This window comes from Prunus persica, chromosome G5 (genome assembly GCF_000346465.2).
Source record: "Prunus persica cultivar Lovell chromosome G5, Prunus_persica_NCBIv2, whole genome shotgun sequence".
Taxonomy (NCBI): domain Eukaryota; kingdom Viridiplantae; phylum Streptophyta; class Magnoliopsida; order Rosales; family Rosaceae; genus Prunus; species Prunus persica.
This window is the reverse complement of record NC_034013.1, coordinates 5,346,522-5,368,558: the sequence shown is the minus strand read 5'-3', so window position 1 is coordinate 5,368,558 and position 22,037 is coordinate 5,346,522. Positions and strand designations below refer to the sequence as shown.

General features: G+C 34.8%; 1 protein-coding gene across 2 annotated transcripts; it reads right to left on the bottom strand.

Moving 5' to 3' along the window:
- Nucleotides 16,729–19,350, bottom strand: LOC18776099 (E3 ubiquitin-protein ligase BOI). Of its 2 annotated transcripts, none has more exons than XM_007210904.2 (4): nucleotides 18,505–19,350; nucleotides 18,297–18,388; nucleotides 17,807–18,174; nucleotides 16,729–17,697 (listed from the first exon to the last, which is right to left on the bottom strand). In XM_007210904.2, exons 1-4 carry the CDS (start codon nucleotides 18,549–18,551, stop codon nucleotides 17,158–17,160), a joined length of 1,047 nt encoding a protein of 348 aa, XP_007210966.2. In that variant the 5' UTR covers nucleotides 18,552–19,350; the 3' UTR covers nucleotides 16,729–17,157. The 2 variants fall into 2 exon arrangements, with proteins under 2 accessions (XP_007210966.2, XP_020419988.1); XM_020564399.1 differs by having other exon boundaries at nucleotides 17,807–18,171.

The following is a 22,037-nucleotide window of genomic DNA, read 5'->3' as shown; positions in this document are numbered from 1 at the left end:
CTCCAAATATTAGGGGAGACAGGTGTTCAATGTCCTGCGTCACTTTTATTTATTTATTATTTTATGTAAAAAAGAATTCTTCCTGGCCAAGAATAAAAAAAAGTAAAAAAGATTTCTTTCTTGCCTCTTTTGTCAAGATTTAAAAGTAACTGGAATATCTGATTATATAATTTTAAGGTTTTTTATTTTTTACTTTTTATAATTTTGGTCCATTTTTGGGTGAAAAATGTCTTAACCCGGAAGTCTTCCCATGAGAGCTCCTAAATAGGCATTAGGGTTTGTTACTAATTTAAAATAAGAAGTTACACATAGACTTGAAGTGGCAATGACGCTTACAAATTCTAAAATTTATATATATATATATATATTAGTTTATAAAGGTCTAGTTAAGCCGTCGAGTATAAGTGCGTAAAAAATAAATTCTCGTTGATTAATGTGTTACATTGTCTATCATGTGAAAAATTGATATATGCTGCTTCTTTTTCAAATATATAGTATTACTATTAATTTATATTCTTATTCTTGATTACAAGTGGTTTCGATTACCTTTGAACCTAACTAAAAGTGAAAACCATTACTATCATGAGCCTAATTTCGGGTCTAGAAATGATGCAATAGGCTGCTCTACCATAAGCTAGTGATCTGCTCTACCATAAGCTTTGGCACTTTTGATAAGTGACGAGAAGGGAATCAGGATTTGCTAGGTTCTTAGTTTCAAACCACTCCACATAAAAAGAATTTATATTATAATGAAAAATTTAGTGGGACATGGCGTCATGACATAATCACAAACTTATACATTTTCTTAGTGCAAAGGCAGCATATATTCTTCCACAATTTAATAAATATTTCTTCCCTTTTTATTTCATGTGTTGATAGGTATAATTTTTAGTTTAACTGGATGAAGCGCTAATGAGACCAAAAGAAAACAATAATAATAATTTGTTAAGAAGCTTCACGGACTTTTGTTCTTGGTTCTTAAAAGGGGGAATATTACTTTTTAATTTGCAAAAAAAAGAAAAGAAAAAAGGGTGGGGTGGGGGGAGGAATATTAATGAGAACCGCCCATGGTTTTTTCAATGGTAAATTTATTTGGAGGAATTATTTTTAATAATGTTATTGAATCTTTCTCGGGTCTTGAGAAACGTCACATTGCTTGCTCTGATAGTCATCCTTGAATCATTGAAGACTAAACTTGTTAATTAATTCAGCAGCTCTATAAGCATAGAAGACACTAATTGGTATGTAATGTGTATTAAAAAAATTAACTACGGTTTAATAATTCATATGACAACAAACAATGGGATGAGATAATTAATTTGAATAATTGAAATGTCGTTACATCAATTAGTATCCAAGTTCATAAATAAAATTATCACCTACAATAATGTTAGTTTAATCAATTAGTTTGCTCAGTCAAAGTTTTATACGAAATCAATAATTTTTAGAATAATGGCATGTTAGGAATTCTCTACTTGGGATCTCGAGTCTCTGTATTTAGCATCGGTGCATTTGTGTGCATTTATTGAAATTTTGACCATTTGATTAATCTAGTGATGTTAATTAATCCACATCAGTATAATTATATTATCTTAAAAATCAAATGTTGTACTGTATCAATTACCTTTCCCCAGATCTTTAATGAGTGCAATCTTCCCCTTTTCCTTTCACACCCTCCCCAAGCCACGCCTCTCATGAGAAACCCTCTTCCCAAACTTTTATTTCTATGGTTATCATCTCTCCAATGGTCTAATCCCAACCCCTCTTTATCGGAGTCCCAGATGCAAACAAGAAACAAAACCACGTACCTAATGAATTATACGGCAAATAAAAGCAAAACCGATCAACAATTCGAAGAAATCAAATTAAAAAAAGCTAGAGAATTGGTAACCATCAATAATGAATTATACGTACATAATACTGGACTTGATACATACATGTAGATTCAAGATTAATTAATAAATAATTATTAATATTGTTCTTCTAATCTTTATATTGAACATGGTCTCTGTGGAAGTTGAGGAGAAATTGAAAAGTGCGAGGAATTGAGGTAGGGAAAATTAAATGCAACTTTATTATTAGAGCATTTCCACCCATTTGCAATGGTAAAGGGCAAGGGGATGTAAGAGTTGTTACTATTTACATAAAGGGAGTGCTAGCCCTTACAAAAGGCAAAGTGTGTTTCCACCCATTGTCATGGTAAAGGGCAATTACTATTCACTTTAAATTTTTATTCATAAACGATTAATTTTGATAGGGTTTGCCTGTGGACTTGCCCGGGTTGGTGGGCCCCATACCTTGCCCGAGTTGCATTTGGCCGCTGGAACCGTAAAACTGGCCTTGGGGCCCCTCTTGCATGGGCTAGCCTTGCTCGCTGAAGTGCTCTTAGGGTTGCACCGTTGAGGGATGACATCCATGGGAATCTAGGAGTCTAGGAAGAGGGAGACGTGAGAGAGAGAGAGAGAGAGAGAGAGAGAGAGAGGTTGTGAAAAGGGTGATACGGTACAACATGTGATTTTTAAAGATAATATAACTATGCTGATGTGGATTAATTAACCTCATCAGATTAATGAAATTGTAAAGATTTTAGTAAATGCAAACAAATGCACCGATGCTAAATGTAGAGGCTCGTGATCCTTTCTACTTGTACCACAATGCATTTAGTGTGCTTATTTTTAAGGACCTTTTCTATTGAGCGGAGCGATAGCATACTAAACTCATACACACTACACAGATGCTAGGGCTCGAACCCAAGACCTTTGCACATATAGTGTGCTGAATTAGGGGGTTGAGTATTTGTCAGTTTATGCGTACTTCTCTCCAGATCAAATCAACATGTTGTTGTGTTTGCTCATTGGAGTTATTGTACTCATTTTGGCTCTTTTGTGGCTTTGTTTGTACTATGATATGTGTCATCAATAATTAATATTACTTTTTCTCCCCCCAAAAAAAAAAGATGGTGGTTTCATCCTAAATTTTAAAAACAAATCATTATATTCTTAGAGTTAATCCTTAAAACCTAACAATAATGCCATTATTAAACAACAATTTGTTGCAATAAGGGGCTCGTAGCTCAAGTGGTTAAGAGCATTTACCCTTGTCTAGGGGCAGATGCACAGAGGGCCAAATGGGGTCAGACGACCCTATGAATGCTGGAAAAAATGGTTGTGGAGTCCTTGGGTGACCTTATGGCTAGCAAATGAGCGACAATATCATGCACACAAGGTTCTCAACGAAAGGTCTCTGCACAGCCTTGCTTTTTTGTTTTGTTTTGTTTTTTTTCCAAAAATGCATGGCCAAAACGGCGTCATTTTGGTCTAGGCACATTCAATTTTTTTAAATGACCTAGCATCAAAACGACAAAGAAAAAAAGAAAAAAAGAAAAGAACATAAACCTACTAAAATATGAAACCTAATATGAGAATATTTGTTTGTGGAAATTTTCGGTATATTCCTCTCTTTGTAGGAGGTCATATTTATAATACAACGGAGCCTTAGTTGTCAAGTAAATAATAAATTTCTATTTCTATTTATAGTAGGAAATCATGAATTAATGTAAATCAAATACAATTATAATGGGAATCCTTGGTGTGTAAGGAAAGAAAGTCAATGGTTCATAAGTTACGCCAACACTCCCCCTTACGTTGGTGCATAAATGTCTCTAATGCCTAACAGATTCAGTGAATTATAGAATGCTTTACTGGAAATCGCTTTTGTCAAAATATCTGTCAATTGATCCTCAGACTTCACGGAAGGAAACTAAATCACTTAAGCCTCAAGCTTCTGTTTGATGAGGTGTTGATCCATCTCAACATGTTTAGTGTGATCATGTTGAACCGGATTCTGTGCAATAGCTATAATAGCCTTGTTGTCACAAAAGAGATTCATTGTGGATGTGGGTTTATACCCAAGTTTAGTAAGCAACTTCCTTAACCAAATGAGCTCACAAATTCCTTTAGTCATGTCTTAGAACTCGGCTTCTGCACGGGATAAAGCTACTACCTTTTGTTTCTTGCTCCTTCATGTCACCAAATTACCTCTTACGAATGTGAAGTAACCCGATGTAGATCTTTTATCTTTTACTCTACTTGCTCAATCTGCATATGAATAACTATCAATATTTAGATGGCCATGTTTTGAGAACATAAGTCATTTTTTGGGTACAGACTTCAAATATCTAAGTATATGAAGAACTGCATTTATATGGTCTTCACTTGGAGAATGCATAAATTTACTGATGACGCTAATCGCATAAGCAATGTCTTGGTCAACCTGGCCCGGGGGGACCACGACCTTCAATTTTTAATCCGAAAGTTCCTATGGGCTCAACAAGGTTTAACAGACATGTCCTGCCAGTTTGGTCTGAATTGAACGGTCGGATTGCTCATTATCGCCAATTGGACGGTTATCGTTTAATGTAAATTTTATGTAATTGAATCGGAACATCCGGGGCTCCGATTCACGATTCGCAAATTCCTACCCAATCCTAGGAATGCATAGACCAGCATATATTAAAATAGAGTCAATCCAATGGTCCGTACCCAAAATGAAATCCTAGTATGCAATATCCGATTAACAGTCAAATGGTATCCAAAATGAAATCCGAGCATATTGTAGTGCTCGGGACAACATGATGATCAATTTAGGGCGAAAAGGGTCACCCAAACAGTGCACACGCCCTGACAGAGCATGGGTGTTGAAAGCGATTCTGGCAATCAGAAAATCTCCAAACCGTTGGTCAAGACTTGTACCTACATGATCATCACATAGAGTGGAGCAACTTTTGTTCTTAGACCTACCCCAAAAAGTCGACGGAAGTGGCCGGAATCGGAGGTCGAAATCGGGTAAAACTTCCATCGCTTATTTAACCACTAAAACGCAGAAATCGATCCTAAATAACACAACCAGCAGCTAGAACACAATAAAAGGATGATAAAACATACCTAGATTGCAAGATTTGGTAGTCAGAATAGCCGAAATGAGCTCCGAAAAATCTGGGTAAAAATCAACCGTGCTTCTGCAATTTTCGGCAATCGTGGTGGCTACCAACGTCATGAATGGAAGGAGGAGGAGCTGGCGGTCCTTTTGGGACCCGTGCCACCCCAAGCGATGGCCGAAGGAAGCGGTGGTGATGGTAAAACTGTTGCCACTGTGTGTTTGGGAGGAGGGCTCGCACGAGAGAGAGAGAGAGAGAGAGAGAGAGAGAGAGAGAGAGAGAGAGAGAGAGAGAGAGATTCTGGTTTTAAAAAGAAGTTTCAAAAAATTACGATTTTACCTTTATTTGAATTTTGATTGTATCTCTCTCATTACAACTCGGATTTGTGCTCACTAAGTGTCTACGGACTCATCTCGATGTGCTCTACGCAATGGTACAACTGAAATTCCCAAATTCGTTCTCGAGAGAGAGATTCTGGTTTTAAAAAGAAGTTTCAAAAAATTACGATTTTGCCTCTATTTGAATTTTGATTGTATCTCTCTCATTACAACTCGGATTTGAGCTCACTAAGTGTCTACGGACTCATCTCGATGTGCTCTACGCAATGGTACAACTGAAATTCCCAAATTCGTTCTCGAATAAAAAGTCAACTTTTATACTAATAAAATATTCCAGGGGCAAAATAGTCTTTTACCATAATAAATTAATAATTAAAAATCTAATTAGGATTGGGTTATTACATTGGAGTCGAGGTTGGGGTTGGGCCGTCATCGTAGTCGGGGTCAGGGTCGTCAAAATAGGATCCTGATTCATGATTAGGTTCGAGGTTGAAGTCTGCATTATAGGAGCTGAGCCACCTAGGCACTCAACGCAGCTATGGTTGGTTAAGAATGAGAGAAGGAGTCGGTGGTGCTACCTCCATGAGGGTTGAAAAAGTCATCAAACCCCATAGAGGTGCTAGGGGTTTGAAACTAGAGTTAGCAATTCCAAGATCGCTGCTATAATACCATGCTAAAATATGAAACTTAGTACGAGAGTATTTGTTTGTGGGAATTTTATGTATATTCCTCTCCTTGTAGGAGGTCATATTTATCATACAATGGAGTCTTAGTGGCCAAACAAATAATAAATTCATATTTCTATTTACAGTAGAAAATCATGAATTAAAGTAAATCAAATACAATTATAATGTGAATCCTTGGTGTGTAAGGAAAGAAAGTCAATGGCCCACAAGTCACGCCAACAAAACCCTCCCCCCTTATTTACTTGATTGCAGACCTTTCTCGAGACCCAAAATCCTTTAAAATTAGATTCAAACTTTCCCTGTCCCTCTCTCAAACCCTAAGCCCCAACCCATCAACCCACACCACCATTCTGCTCGCGCCGACTCCACCTCGTGCCGCTGCATCTCCTAATTTCAATTTATATTTGGATTGGATTGCTTATCAACTGGTTTGTTTGTTGGTTTTTTTGGAATAAAATTCTTTTCTCCTTTAAAAAAGAAGCATAAAAAGAAAAATTTGACAAATTGAAATCATTTAAATATATTTGTCCAAGAAAAAGGAATAAAATTTGGAAGATAAAACATATAAGAAAAATAAGGAATTTTTTGTTTTGGAACATTTACACTATGATTTTATGGGGTGTTGATCCTAGATCCGCCATTGTTTGTGCCTATCATGGAAGAAACACAAAAACTAAGAAATTATGCGTCAGTGTTTGGGAAAGGAAAAGGAGAAAAAAGAGAATGAAGGTGAAAGATGAAAGTTACGTCTTAGAGGAATCTTATTTAGTCTAACCTTCTCAAATTCAAGCGGGTGGCAACTTCTTTATGAATGAAAGAAAAAAAAAGGAAGGTTCCGAAGTCATGTTGGAGGTAGCAATAATTTCCTTAACTGAGCGTTGAAAAGGTTCAAAGTTTTGATGAATAAAAATCAGCACATACAAAACATTTTTGGGTCAGTTCGCTTCATGATTATCGAAGAAGATTACTAAGTAAGTTATAGGAAAGTTTTTTTTAATAATTTGAATACTACTAAGATTACGGGGTATTTTTCGTGGAATTATTTGCGACTGGAAAAGCACGTTGTAATTGAGGAACATCATTTACGACGAAGGCTTTCATTGCTTACAGTCTTTCGCTGTGAATGACACTTTACGACGTACAAAGCACGCCGTGAATGATGTGTTATGATGTAGTGTATTGACCCTTATGTTATTCCAATCCCACACCCGAATACAGCCTTAGAACCTGTAACTTACCACAGAGCACCTACTCACTGTAAGAGAACCAAAAGTAAAATCACAATCAATCTTGTTATCACCTCCATAGCTTACCAGCTTCTTGTTTGTTACAAATCCACAAAAGGGTAAAGTTCCAATAGACTAACCAACCGTTTGAATTTTGTTTTTTTTTTTCTTCCCATTTTGCTTTTTACCCTTTAATTTACATGCTAGACGACTATCCCAAGAAAAATGTTCATATACCAAAGCAAATTGTAATCAATGAGATCCAAGATATACGGTAGTTAGGGAGTGGATAGGTAGGAGAGAATGCACAAATACAGGGAAAAAAGATGGAAGATAAAAGTAAACAAATCGATGTATCTTTGTAGCATGATTTACTATGTTGTATAACTGTATTGCTGGTGACCCAATTTGAAAAGCAACTAGGGAATACGTATGCATCATTGGCCCCATCTCGGGGATGTCAATGTGATAGTATCTCAAATCGACATACGCTCACGCGTTTGTATAAGACAAATATTTTAGAGTGCTTATTATATAGTCTATGAGCTTATGTCAAGTGATATTGAGTTGGGAGAGAAAGTGATAAGTTTAAATAAAGATGGTTAAGGAATTGACATCATTTCTGTGTACAATCTAAATCCACCTAGTCATCTCTTTTGTTGAATCACTCGTCAAAAAAACCAGTGCACCTCCTGTTGTAATAAACAAATCAAAACCTACATATATGGCTTTCACTTTGAAAGTGATCATTCAAAGTGATAATTCAAAGCAATCATGTACCATTTTTTTTTTGAAAAAACAATTAGACGATATAATAGACTCAATTATATTTCTTTTGGGGTCAGTTGGCTTTTATGATTATCAAACAACATTAATAATTTCTTATAATAAAAAAATTACTGATTTAAACATTTTCATTGATCGAATGAATATTAAGGACTCCTTCATTATAAATAAAAGCCTTCTAAACTCGAGAGACCCAAACACGAGACTCAAGCCCATTTGTTTGCAATTTTTTTTCAACGAAACAATATAATTGATTCTATTAGAACCTAATTTCAGTCACCACATATTACCTATTGACTGTAAGCCAACAAGGCTCTTTGACTACTTTGTTTAGCTTTATACTTTTTAATTACAAATTGCATTAACCAAAAGTAAAATCACAATCAATCTTGTTATCACCTCCATAGCTTACCAGCTTCTTGTTTTTCACAAATCCACTAAAGGGTAAAGTTACAATAAACTAATCAACCTTTTAATTTACATGCTAGCTAGACGACATACCCCAAGAAAAGCGTTCATGAACCAAAACAATTGTAATCAATCAGATCCAAGACAAATGGTAGGTAGGCACTGGATAGGTAGGGGTGATTGCACAAAATACAGGGAAAAAAGATGGAAGATAACAGTAAACAAATCGATGTATCTCTGTACCATGATTTGCTATGTTGTATACCTGTATTGCTGACAACCAAATTTGAAAAGCGACTCTTTTAGGAATGCATATGCATCATCGGCTCTATCTACAGAGAGAAAGTTACATGTGCCGAGAATGCTACTGTGGCACTATCTCAAGCCAATCGACACTGTCAGTGTCATTGTTTTAATTTTCTCTAATGTCACTGTATGATTAAGTTGGATACCACTACAACGACATCCCCGTTGCACATGTAAGACCTGTTGGAACTCGCAGCCAAAATACACATAATTTTTTGTTAAGGAAAAGTTAAGGGTTAGTACTTAGAAGTGGGCTGAAAGAAGATTATGTTGCAGCTGGAAAGGCCATGCATGGATATTGCATTAGCTCAAGGCCCAACCCAAAATGAGTCTGCGATTTTAGATAGCTTAGCACATATGGGCATAAACCTTTACACATGAACCTTTACAGGACTTAAAGGGCCCAACTCATCTGCAAATATTTTGGTGCCAAAGTTTTGTTGGTTCTGAGCATTTCCTTTTTGTGAGTACCTATTTTTTTTGGGGTAATGGAGGGCACATTAATACATATTTTAGTGTATTCTTTTTGCCATAGTTTAAATTAATTATATTTTACCACTTTACTAGAGTAATTTTTGGATGTTCTGAATACACCACGTGACTGGTGTCATAGAAATTATGAATAAAATCAAAAATAAAGTAGTTGAATATCCCTGTGATGGCTCTTAAATTCATTCATCCTCTTAATGGGACAACCAGGCAATCAGTAGCAGTGGCTTGTTTTTTTCTTTGGTGTATTCAGCATGGGTCACAATCCTTACAGCACTAATTCTAAGCACAGGTTTTTGGAAAATGCAGTGAGTTACAAAAACAATTAATACTACATTTTTGTAAATTTGTTTATTTTCAATTGTGAATATGAAAGTTGTTTATTTCTTGAAAGTGGGTGAAAGTTAAAACCTTTTTTTTGTTCCAGTCCAGTATGTTTGCAGATTTAAAGGGTGTGTCATAATCATCTGATAGTCCCAACCTTTAAATTTGCAGAGTTCATAACATCCAATATGGGGTCAGACCAAAAAAAAAGAAAAAAAAGAAAGAAAGAAAAATCCAATATGGGGTCCCCTCCTCAACGAAGATAGTTGCATGCCAGATTTGCAAAGGGATTAGATGCTTGAAGCTACCAGTGGACCTTACAAACAAGTGGAAGTGGTTGCGGTAGAGGTCATACATTTCAATCAGCCCATTGGAAAAGAGGTTTGGTGTGTTTAATTTTCCTACTTACTCTGCCCATTAATGTAAAATAGAGTTCAGAGAGACTGTTCTGAGAGGTTATAACGAGAGATTATAATTACGAGGTACTATAACTCCTCATTCTAGCCTTTCTCGTCTTTGGTATTCATAAGATCAATTGCAAAATTATTATTAGACAACAAGATTAAACCTTCAACACACCCCCTTCACATAGCCCCTAAGCTCCCGCTAGAGTTTTACGTAAAAATAATAAGTCATGCCTCATGACCCATCCAAGCAGGAAAGAGAACAAAACGAAGCTCAAAAGTTACTTTTAGTACATGTAATTTACTGAGTTGAGGAATTTTTGATTGAGGAAAAAGAAAAATGTGACCATTTCATATGGTCTCACTTTATCATAACAAGTATCGAGTTCAAAATCTCACAGACGACAATTATGCACTAGGAAAATCATGGGGAAGCAAAATACAATATGCACATGTATTTGTTTCAACAATAATGCAATATAGGACGTTGTCCTGGTGATTTCAGATTAGACACTGTGTACTAACGTAGATTAGAAAAAAAATAGTGTCACCATTTACATGCTGCATTGTGCCCTGAAAAGAAATGTCATCAATCACTGTTTCATTATTATGTTTGGATGACAAGTATCAATACAAGAGAAAAGGAAACATCCAACTCACATAATAGAAGAAAATACCAAAAGAAAGAAAAAATTATAAGTACCAAAGAACATGCATGTTGTAATAATGGAAGGTACCAAAGTTGTGCAGCAGATTTATGTCTCTGTGCATTGTCCAAGTGTGATCCATTGCACATCATATCAAGGGGTCCCTTCCATAGTCGTCCATATATCACTTAATTATTTTTTGGGTATTTAGCTGGAAATAGGTACTTGGATTTATTATGGTAATTGAGATTTGATAAAAGTTGATAACAAAAAACCAATTCTAGCTCAAATCTACCTTAAACAGTGTTTTGTTGCGATGTGTTTTGAAAGATTTTAAAATGAAATCATTTAAACGGATCATTAATTTTTGTTTGAACGTGTGATGTAGATTCGCGATTTGCGGTTTTAAAATTTGAAAAAAAGTTGAATGCATAGTAAATGTGTCATAGAGTGATGAAGAATTTGAGATCAAACTAGCTGGCTACAAGAAGACAGGACGATACATCTGTCTTCCACCTTCCCCACATTGACCACAAAGCGTCAAAAGAACAATGGAAATGCAAATGCCTGTATGTGTATGGCAGTTGACACTTCTCTTTCTCCTTGGCTTGCAGCCAAGGTAATTAATTAGTCCATCAAGTAGTTGTCATATACATTTCATCTTTCAATGGATATTCCTCGTATTTTTTTCATTATTTATTATTTATTTAAGAGAAAGATAAGGTAAATCGAAATTTTGTCGAGAATGTCAATAAATAAGTGTTCTATCACTAGAGACAGAAGCCTGTCACGATTCGTATTAGTGTTAGTGCGTGGGTACAAAATGATATGATAAAAATCCGGCCAGATTATTGTATTATTACTTGTTAAATATGCTTAAGCATATGGTGGCATGCATCTTTGTTAAACAATTGTTTGGTTAGTGACGATCATTTTGATAATGAGTCATCTTTGTTGAACTTATCTAGGCATGTAAATGGTTGGAATATGGATCAATCTTAGCTTATATTCTACACCAATCCAGCATGGAAGGTGTCTAAGAAGAACGGAATTTAATAAGCAAAATGAGTGATGAGCCAAGCTAGCTAGCTCTGCACCTGATCAAGTGCAACGAACCTCTTGTTTGTCCTCGACAGCTCTCTAAGTTTATATTAATTAACAGCTTTTTATCACATAATCCCTTCATTCATGAAGCAATGTTGGACAGTGTAGTGTGATGGTCACGTGATCACAATCTGCAAGGTATAGCCACACTTGGTAGTTAATTATATAATTCAGACAATAAGATCAGTAATCAGTGGAAATCATGCATGTCTCTGGACTATGGAAATCATGCATGCATGCATGTTTACTTATTATTAGGAATATAGAAAGTTATGGCTCGAGAATTTAGATAGGGGAATCAAGAAATTTGAATCTGGATCAACTACTCTTCTTTAATTGATCTCATCCGATTTTTTCAAATTTTAATGTAATTTTTTATGTGTTAGTAAACGTATGCAGAAGAAGTCCAGAATTGAAATCATTCCAATATATATATATATATATATATGTTGGTTGTGGCCAGTTGTTTCATTTCAAAGATCCAAAGGACTAAAAACGTGTCCATGCACTTGAAAATTTGCTTTAATTAGAGTTGTTGATTTTACAAGAAAGCATGCGGCAACAATAATGGAGGCTCTGTGGAGGTAGAGAATTTTCCATGCTTCTACCAAATTCAAGCAATTTATATATGAGTACAAATCAAGAATTTTCCCCTCCTTTGAAAGCTGAAAAGAATTTTACGTTGGCTAGGTACTTTGTGTCACACTCTATATAATAATACAAATCAAATAGTCTTTATTAGAGTTTGGCGCAGCACAAGTTATTCATGCTTATCATGATCTTGATTAGAAATAGGTTAAAGATGTATCGAATCTTTGCCAATTTTGAATTTTTATTTGATTTAAAAAGTTATGCTTTTCGTAGAAATACAAATTCTAAATAGAATATGTATAAAACAGATAAACATATATGTGTTTGTGCAAAAAAAAAGAAGAAAAAAAGCTCAATGATCTCAATTTGAATGAGGCTAAAAATTATGATCTCGAATGTTTTGATTAGTCGCTTGAATTTAAATAAGGCGCCTCGCAATTGTTGATACGTTTGAAGCATCTAGATGCATCAACAACTGAAAATCACTCACTTCAATGAAAACGACTATACAATCTCTTCAAAAGTTAAACAGGGGTATAGTAGCCTGGCCTCACATATGCTTTTTCCAATTCATGTACTCATATCTGGCTCGTGCTGTACTGACTGGTGAGCATGAATAAGATCATGTCACATGCCTTGGCCCTCAGAGTCAGATGGCGTGATGCTACTATGAAACCATTATGGAGGCAGTTATGAACTCAAATCCAACAACAACAATAATGATTTAACAATGGGAAAATTAATATATCATTTTTATTGTATTTTACTCTAGCTTCTTGTTATAATTTATTGGATTTGATAATTTACTAAATATTCTTTTATCTCGATGATTTTCTTTCATAAGCATTATTATTTGAAGTTTGTTTTTTCTTTCTTTGATATAAGTGATATTGTAAGAGCATCCACAATCATGCTGTCTATTTTTTAGTTAAATTTTAGCTAAAAACATATAAAAGTTATTTTAAATTCCAAAATTTAGGAGCTCTTTATAAAATTTAAACTCCAATCATGCTCTCTAATTTAGAGAGTCATAAATGCTATAATTCTTTTTAAATTAGTCCATCTTTATAAAAAATCATATAAAAAATAATAAACATTAATTGAAGGTTTGAAATACTAAATAAAACAGCATTAAATTATAGGGAGCCACTAGGAGTCCTTTATCTCTCCTCAGATTTAGGAGCTCCTAGAGGTCTCTCTATTTTAGGAGGTGGATAGGGAGCATGATTAGAGTTGTATTTTTCTAAATCCTCCCTAAAATTTGTCTAAGTATGTGGTTTTGGGAGCCCATTGTTGATGTTCTAAGAGGTGAAAATTAAACATAGAATCTCGAATATTGAGGTAAATACTCTTAACCAATTAGAACTTGCACTATTTGAAGGTTGTTGGAAAGATAGGTAGGTGTTAAATTCAAGGGCTGAATTGTTTCGTATTTGAGTCATATTATTTCGAGTCTCTCTGAAATAGTTGTGAACCTTAATTTAAGATTTTTAATTAATCCTATTGGATTACTTTATACATGACAACTCGACTTGTTTATATTTACAATTTAGCTTGAGATATCTTGTATGAACCAAAAACGTACAATTTGATAAACAGAATTTATAACTCATACAATTGTCCTTAAATTAAAATTTCATTTACATAGTACTTCCGTATTTGTATAAACTTTATGTGCTTATTCGTATTTGTATTGGCCCTTATAATTGACAGTCTTTAAGTTTGAATTATGAATGCAATCTATTACTTTTTTTCATAAAATAAAAAAAATAAAAAAAATCATTTGATTAAAAAAAAATCTAATAGTTCTACAAGGATTCATAAAATACTATCCAACCTATTTATTATTCGTGTGAACTAGAAAGTTACATTACTCACAAATTCAAATGAAATAATTAATGGTCAATCTTAACCAGTCAATTAATTTCATATTAACTTTGATTTGTATTATCAGTATGATGATTGTTACATAATATTCGCATATACTTAATGAAAGAAGCATTCCAAAATGTGAGCACCACTAAAATGAGAGAAGTATTCCTACACTACAATAATTTATAGCATTTAACATTCAACTTGACCTTCTTTTATAAATAGCCATCGTGGAATATGTGGAGGCCATTCTCCCCAAATGCAGGCAACTTTCAACCAATCTTTAATAAACAAATTTATGTTTCTTTAAAAGATGGACTCAAAATTTCAAAATGAGATTAGCTAGATTTACTTTATTAGTGAACTGTAAACTGTTAATTTTGGTCTGGATTAAACCCTAAAACTTATATAATAAATATAAAAATATAAAAAAATTATAAAATAATAAAATTCACTTGGGCTATAGCCTAGGTTAGCCATCACCTAGGTCCGTCCCTCTCTTCAATTATTGTTAAACAACAGAAAGGCCAAAAAGAAAAGTGATTGGTCTTGGATAAAGTCGAAGAGCATGGTGAGCTACTATGTAGATGCCGCCATTGTGACTAATCACATTCCTATGGTCCCAATAGATGCAAAATGTACAATATTGAATTTGATAATGAGAATGTGATATTTTTTTAAATTTTAAATACCACATTATTTACTTATATTTGAAATTTAAAATAAATAGAGTTCATATGATTCATAAAATTTTAATAATAAAAAATAATAATGGAGTTTAAGGGTTAAAAAAAAAATATGAAAAATAATATTTGACGTCAAGATTTATGAGATATCAATTTTGACATTGTGCCTTAAAATGCTCAGCTGGAACAATTTTTTCCTTCAATTAGCATGATGGAAAACAAGGAACGAAAACCTCCTTCGGGTGTGTGAGTGTGACGTTGTGGACATGCCGGTATGGGGCCAAAGACCAAACGTACAAATTGAGGTTGATAATAATGTGCTAGTTTTGGACTTCTTCGTATGGTTGTGGTTGATGAACACTTCTCGGTTGTAGGTTCCCCCTCCTTTAAAACAAGGCTCGGTTGTCCTAATCATCTTCAAGAACTTCGACTTGGGTCACAATTCTCATGAATGAATAAGCTTGTGTGAAAGTTGTAAGGCATTAGAAGTCGTCACTCTCACATGTGGCTGATCTACCACTGTTATCTTGAGTGGGAGCACACCTATTATGATTGACTTGTCACAGATGAAGCTACTCATTATAATGCCACAAGGGATCAAGTCTTCCTTCGGTTTTATTCAATTCCCTCATTATTGATATTGACATGATTTTCTCCACAATTCTAGGTTTTTGTAACAGAATTATATGAATTAGGGTTTTTAGGAGTTAGTCGTTAAATTTATACTGGATTCGCATTCTGGCTCTTAAATAAGTTGTGTTGTGTCATTCATTATTTTAACGGACTGTATTCGTTTCTGGCCCTATTAATTTAGTGGTCGAGTTCGTGTCAACTCATTAAAAAAACGAATTTGCATGAACACAACATAAACACGATCCGTTAATCTAGTCTACCCTGAAATGATCGTTTGATCATGGGTTATCGGGCAATGAGCTGGTTTGCGTAACATTCTCGGGCAATGAGCTGTTTACTCAAAGCCCATTCAATAGACTCTACTCACACACGGACTTTGAATTGGCAACCAACCCTAACTCAAACCCTAACCCAAAATTTGGGTAAAAACAATATGATCTAAGCCACGTACATGGCAAGTTAAAACTCCTTCAAGGTTACTCCCTATCAAGTTGTAAGTATTAAAACATTTTCTAGAAAAAGAAAATAAATATATTAGCCCTCTGAATATCAAATTCCTCTAGGCAACCTTTTTGCCATAGGCATTTACCAAGGTAAGGAAGGAAGCAAATCATCAAATGGAGTCCGATTCCCGCTATAAACCAATTGATGATAATTATAAAGTTAGCGAAACCAGAGCTGTGAAAGTATTTTTGTACCCCCCAAAAAAAATTGTAGAGTTATTATGAAGTTTCAACTTATCAAACTAATTTATGAATTGTATTCATTTAGTCATGTACTTTCATCTCTTTTTAACACTAGAAGACATGATTGATGGGATGTTAGTTGGATTGGTTCAGGTAGCCGTGTGTGTGAATTTTCTCCCTCTCCTTCCTAACTTTGGCGCAAAAAAAGAAGAAGACGTGTTTTTATCTTTTCAATTTCTTTCCTTGTTCGATGAGTAAATAGAAAGTGAAAATAGGTGATGGGAAAGTAGAGAGTTAAAAGAGGACCAAAACCTCTTTGATGTGAAGAACTGAGCAGCCTTACAAGACATACTTCCTCAACACTAGAAGACATACCTCATGCCTGCTTTCTCCATGTATCCCCAAAACCTAATTTCAAATTTGAACTCTTGATTTTGTCTCGTTTCGATCAGCTTCTCAGCGGTGACAGACAGAAAAACTTAAAATGTTGAACATTACTGCAGGTCACATTATGGTATGGTGGAAAGACACCACCAACCCAAAAAAAAGGTTTTAAAAAAAAAATTGAGTGAAATGTGGTAAAGTGGTAGAAAGAAGCTTTATGCATGATAATAAAAGACATCATCATTTACACTATGAGGTAAACATGGTGAACATATACCATATTGACATCACCTTTATATTATGCTAATAAAAACACACATTGCAAATAATTTGTCAAATTAAAGAATTTATATATGAATAGAATTCACCAAAATAAAAAAAATAAAAACCCAATGCCGCTACCCATGTGGCCATGTACATTACCTCTAGGTAAATCACTCCAAGAGGGGGAACCAAAAAAGAGAACGTGAAAAAAAAAAATTTGAGTGGGATATCAGAATATTTTCCCCAAAAAAGAACAAATAATAATTTTATTATACCCCAAATATTATTTGGTTTTCCTTTTTTTTTCTTCACTTCTTTTTTAATACCCTTGCTCTCATGCCGTCTTGCCTCTTCCTGGGCCTGGGCTTCCATCATTGGGGTTGGGCCCTAAGAAAGAAAGACTTCCACACTTGAATTTCTCATGCAGAGGCACAATGGGCAGGCCTGAACCATTTGGTCACACTCTGTACAGAGGCATAAGTGCCGGCATGGCAGTATAACCACCGATGCGACCCGTTTTCGACACGCTTTACAACTCGGGGCAGACATGGTCACTCTTTCCGGGTCAATGTATGCCGACTCGGCATCCTCAGCTTGGCCCTCTACGCCAGCCGGGGATGCTACTCCATCGTCCCCTCTCCTGCTATCCTGAGCCGCCACAAACCCGCCGCTCATCATAGCCTGCTGCAGTTGGGCCTGTAGGGTCGCAGCAGTGGCCTGTTGTGCCCGGGCCTTAGCCTGCCAAACCTGGGCCTCCACGCTAAGTTGCGCAGCGCGTGCTTCCAACTCGGCATTTCTACGCGTGGCCTTCTCAACCTCCACCTCTTTCTCTCTCAACCTACGAGCTATTGATTCCTCTGCTGCGTTCAGTAGCGCACGATAGTGCCTCTGCCGTTTCTCTGCTAATGTGCGCTGCAGTTGCTCCCCCTATAAAAAATACAAAAACCATAAATTCAATTCAATTCAATTCAATTGCCTTTTCTGGACAAATTAAAAAAACGCTAATAACCCATTTGAGGAAAGTTAAAATTATTACCTGGGCTTGAAGGAATTGGTCTAATTCGTCCCGCTGGTGTTTGATTTGGGTAGCAAAGTCCTCTGTTAAAACAGAGAACAAAGCTGAAGAGTGTTGTTGTTGTTGTTGATTGTGATGCTGTTGAAATTGTTGCTGCTGTTGCTGTTGTTGTTGTTGTTGGTCTCCAAAGGATAAACGGAGGCCTGTGGAGACCACATTGGGATTGTTGTGGTTGTGGTTGTGGTTGTGGAGTTGGGAGAGGTCGATGAGCTGAGGAGGAGGAGGTTGGGATTGTTGTTGCAGAGAGAAAGGAAGGATTGAAGGTGAGATTTCAGTGGCAGCTGAAGTTTCTCTTCCTCTTTTGCGCTGATTGGTAGTATTATTGACTGCTGTGATCAAATCAATCAAAACCAAATTAAAAAAAAAAACCAATCTTTTATTGATTGAATTGGTGTTTATGGCCCAAAAGCAGAATTGGGTGATCAAAAGATATGAATTTGAAGAGACTCACCTCCTCCTCCATTGTTGAATAGCATGTGGGATTGATCAAGATATCCTCCTGGCTGTGCTTGTAAGGAATAATCATGCCCTTCTTGTGAGTTTCTGCAGAATCAGCGGAAACCAAAGCAGGGATTAATTAGATAAGAGAGACATATAGATTGAAGATATGGATTGCTATAAAAATCCAAAAACAAGGAAGAAGAGGAGAGAATGCAAACCTGTTTAGAAAGAGGATATTTGAAGGGTATTGAGCTTGAACTGCCATTGTTGATTGTAGATTGGTGATGCTGATGATGATGATAAGAAGAGAAGATTGTGACAGGAATAAATGTAATGTATTGGAAATGAAAGAAAGGTGGGGAAGACAGAGAGAGCGGTTTGGTATTGGCAATTGGTAAAAAGTCCAAAAGATGACAGAGGAACTTAATAAGGGGAATGGAGAAGAACAATAAACGCTAGCACATAACAAGCATGAAAGATGCCTCCCTACCAAGCAATAGGCGGACTATTCAATGAGAAATAGATAGATAGATAGAGAAGTAGAAGGATTTTAAAAAACCCAAAAAAAAAAAAAAAACAGAAAGATATATACTTTTCAGAGAAAGAAAGAGAAGGAATCAGATGAATTATGTGTATTGAGAGAGGGCACCACCACCACCTCCACCTTCTTCAGCATCAGCACCATTCTCTAACCCTTCTTCCCATCTCTCTCTCTTTTATTTACTTGGGGCACTTTGTTTTCACCTACTTTTTCTTTCTCCTTCTTGTTGTTTTTGTTGTTGGCCTTCCTTTGTTTGCTATGATGCTATTAGCTTTGTTAATATAGAGATGGAGAGAGAAAGAGAGAGAGAGAGAGAGAGAGAGAGAGAGAGAGAGAGAGAGAGAGAGAGAATAGAAAGAAAGAGAGAGAGAATAGGAGCTTGGAATTGAAGAGATAGATGCGATTGAAACGAATCAGTCCAAGAGAGAGACACCTTATTCTGCTCTTTCTTTGCTCTTTGCTTTCTTTCTCTTTTTTCCTTCCTTCCTTTGCTTCTTCTTCTCTTCTTCGCGTGGGGTTTGGCTTTTCTTGAGAGGGAGTCTCGTGCTTGTAATTTCCAACACCAACAACATCACACCATTAATTAAATAAAAACAACCCCATATTTGAAAAAACAAAAAATAACCCATTTACTATTATTTTATTTTGACAGAAGGGTTTTGGTTTTTTCACCAAAATATTAAATAAAATAAAAAATTAATAAATAAGAGAGAGAAAAATGAAGGTGCTTGTGAAAGAGTGATGATGTAGATGTAGAGTAGTTGCTGTTGTTGAGCGTGCAGGTCTCTCTGCCGCTACCGCTGCCGCTGGGATTGTTTTTATATGGCCCATGCATCTCTCGCCAGCTTTCTCTACCTCTCTCTTTATTTTTTTTTATATATTTTTTTTCTTTTTCATAATTCCAACGCTTTAAAAGAAATTATTAATTTTTCTGGATTCTTGGTATTATTTATTAGTCAATTAGGTCTTTTTTAAATTAAAAAAAATGCAAAAGAGGTAATTAGATTTTTACTTGGCTGTGAAGATTCAAACTCTCAACAGCTATGTTTCCTCTTGTTTGCCTTTCTTATCTTAGAAAAGAGAGAAAAGATCACACAACAATAATACCTCCGACCAAATTGCATGGTTGTTGGTTTTCTTCTCTTTTTTCCTTTCACAAAAAAACTTTCTTATTATTGTTTGATTAAGATTTCAAGTATATATATATATATATGACTCACTATATACGCCAAATGACTAACTTAGCCCTTCGTTTTAACCACTAATTTAGGGTGAAGTAAAAGAAAAAAAAGGGGAAATCTCTAGAGTATACGGTCTTGATTATTCATTAGTTGTAACGATTGATTATCTTTAAGGTGCGTTTTTGGAGTCACTGTTATTTCTGATACGAAGTGTTTGAGTAACCCTCAGTTTAGTCCCGATAAATCAAGAAATAATTAATATTGTTATCTAATGTCTTCGAATGATTAAGATAGGAACCTTTAAGTTCTTAATTTTTTTTTTTTTAAGAGTAACCGATAATTGTATTCATAACTTAGACACCAAGTCCATCAGCCACAAGGGCATAAACTACCCAATTTTTCTTTAGGTAATGGATGGACTTTTGTAAGTTTTTTTCTTCTTCTAATTTTACAAGATCCAAAAAACAGTTGCGCCTATATCTAAATTTAGACAACTTATGAAGTGTAACGTTGAATTTGGCACCAAGTTTACATGGAATTCATGCATTGTAATTTACAACCAAATATTAAAATTTGGGTATTTATAATATTGGCAAAAGGAAGATGCCCGAGAGGAGTTCAAACTTAGGGCGTCTTCTAACATATGAAATTTTATCATAAAAGATTTTAACTTTTAGTTTAAGGATAGTTGTCTCTATTTAATTAAGGAAGGGGTAATTCGAATCTAATAAGATCTACGATATTGGGTGTGACTTTTTATTTTTGAGAGAGTGTTGACGTGACTTTATTCAAAGTGAGTTTTTTTTTATCTTTATTTTAAATACAAGCCCCTTTCTATTCAATGTGAGTTATACATAGTAGTTGGTAAATATCTATTTTTAATATATAAAAAATTAAAAGAAAAACAGATTATTTTTTTTGGCCAAAAAAAGAAAAGGCAGATTGAAGATTACTTGCATTCTACCCATCCAATTAGATATGTACGGATGAAATGCACAAAGTGAACCTTGTTTTTTGGGTCAAAAGATGCATAATGAGTAACATGCTCTGTAAATACTTAAATCCTTAATTTAAGTACTCATTAGATCGCTTTGATTTTATCACGTTTTCCGTTTTCTTTTTTTTATTTATAGAAGTTGGGTAATTATAGCAAAAGATAACCTCACACTAAATTGTGTAGCCTACGGAACACGTTTTCTCTGGTATGAATTAGTATTTAAGTGAAATAAAGCCTTTGAAATTTAAGAAAAACTATAATTAATTTTAAAAAAAATAAAAGAATACAAAAATAAGGTCCAAATATTTATTTGAAATTATGTTATAATTTTTAATTTAACAATTATTTCCCTCCACATTGCACGGATTGACAAGTAGTTTAAAATTTTCAAATGCCAAAATAAAGACAATTAGTTTTAATAAATATAAGAGAAATGGTTGCAAAACATTTCAAATATATATATATATATATACTAAGGGAAACCAAATTAATGCTTGCAATGGTCATTAGAGTACCAGACCTATTGACCAGAAAATAAAAATCATTGTGTGGCGCTAATTTGTCGTGAATTATGGTGGGTATTGGAAAACATGAGCCAATGACTTTTGGTAAAATAAGATGGTCAAGGGTTCAATGCCTTCGGCTGAAAGTTAAATTATAATGGAGAAATTTGAGTGAAATACATAACATTTGTATTATTCTTTTCACATTAATAATATTCTGTCGCTTATTTATACTGAGTTCAATGAGAATTTTCAAGAGGATATAATTAACTGACGAGATCTACGAATGTGAATAAGGTCAGTTAATCGGACAGTGTGTTTTTCCTTTTCATTTGAGTCAAATTACCGTTCATTGTAAATTAGAGTAGTTTAATATCGTTTTTATTTTTTTCTTTTTAACTGTTGGAGGAGATCAAGGGTATTTTGGTAATGCAAGTGGACCTGGACAATGTACCTCTATTCCTAATACGAGTACTGAGGAAAAATAGTTTCTTGGCAATACAAAAGAAAAAACAGAGTGAATCTCACA

Coding starts and splice junctions, on each gene's coding strand:
- LOC18776099 (XM_007210904.2), bottom strand. CDS start 18,551: ATGGCAGTTCAAGCTCAATACCCTTCAAATATCCTCTTTCTAAACAG. Junction 18,389..18,504: donor AATATCCTCTTTCTAAACAG/GTTTGCATTCTC, acceptor CTGATTCTGCAG/AAACTCACAAGAAGGGCATG. Junction 17,698..17,806: donor ACCAATTCCTTCAAGCCCAG/GTAATAATTTTA, acceptor TATTTTTTATAG/GGGGAGCAACTGCAGCGCAC.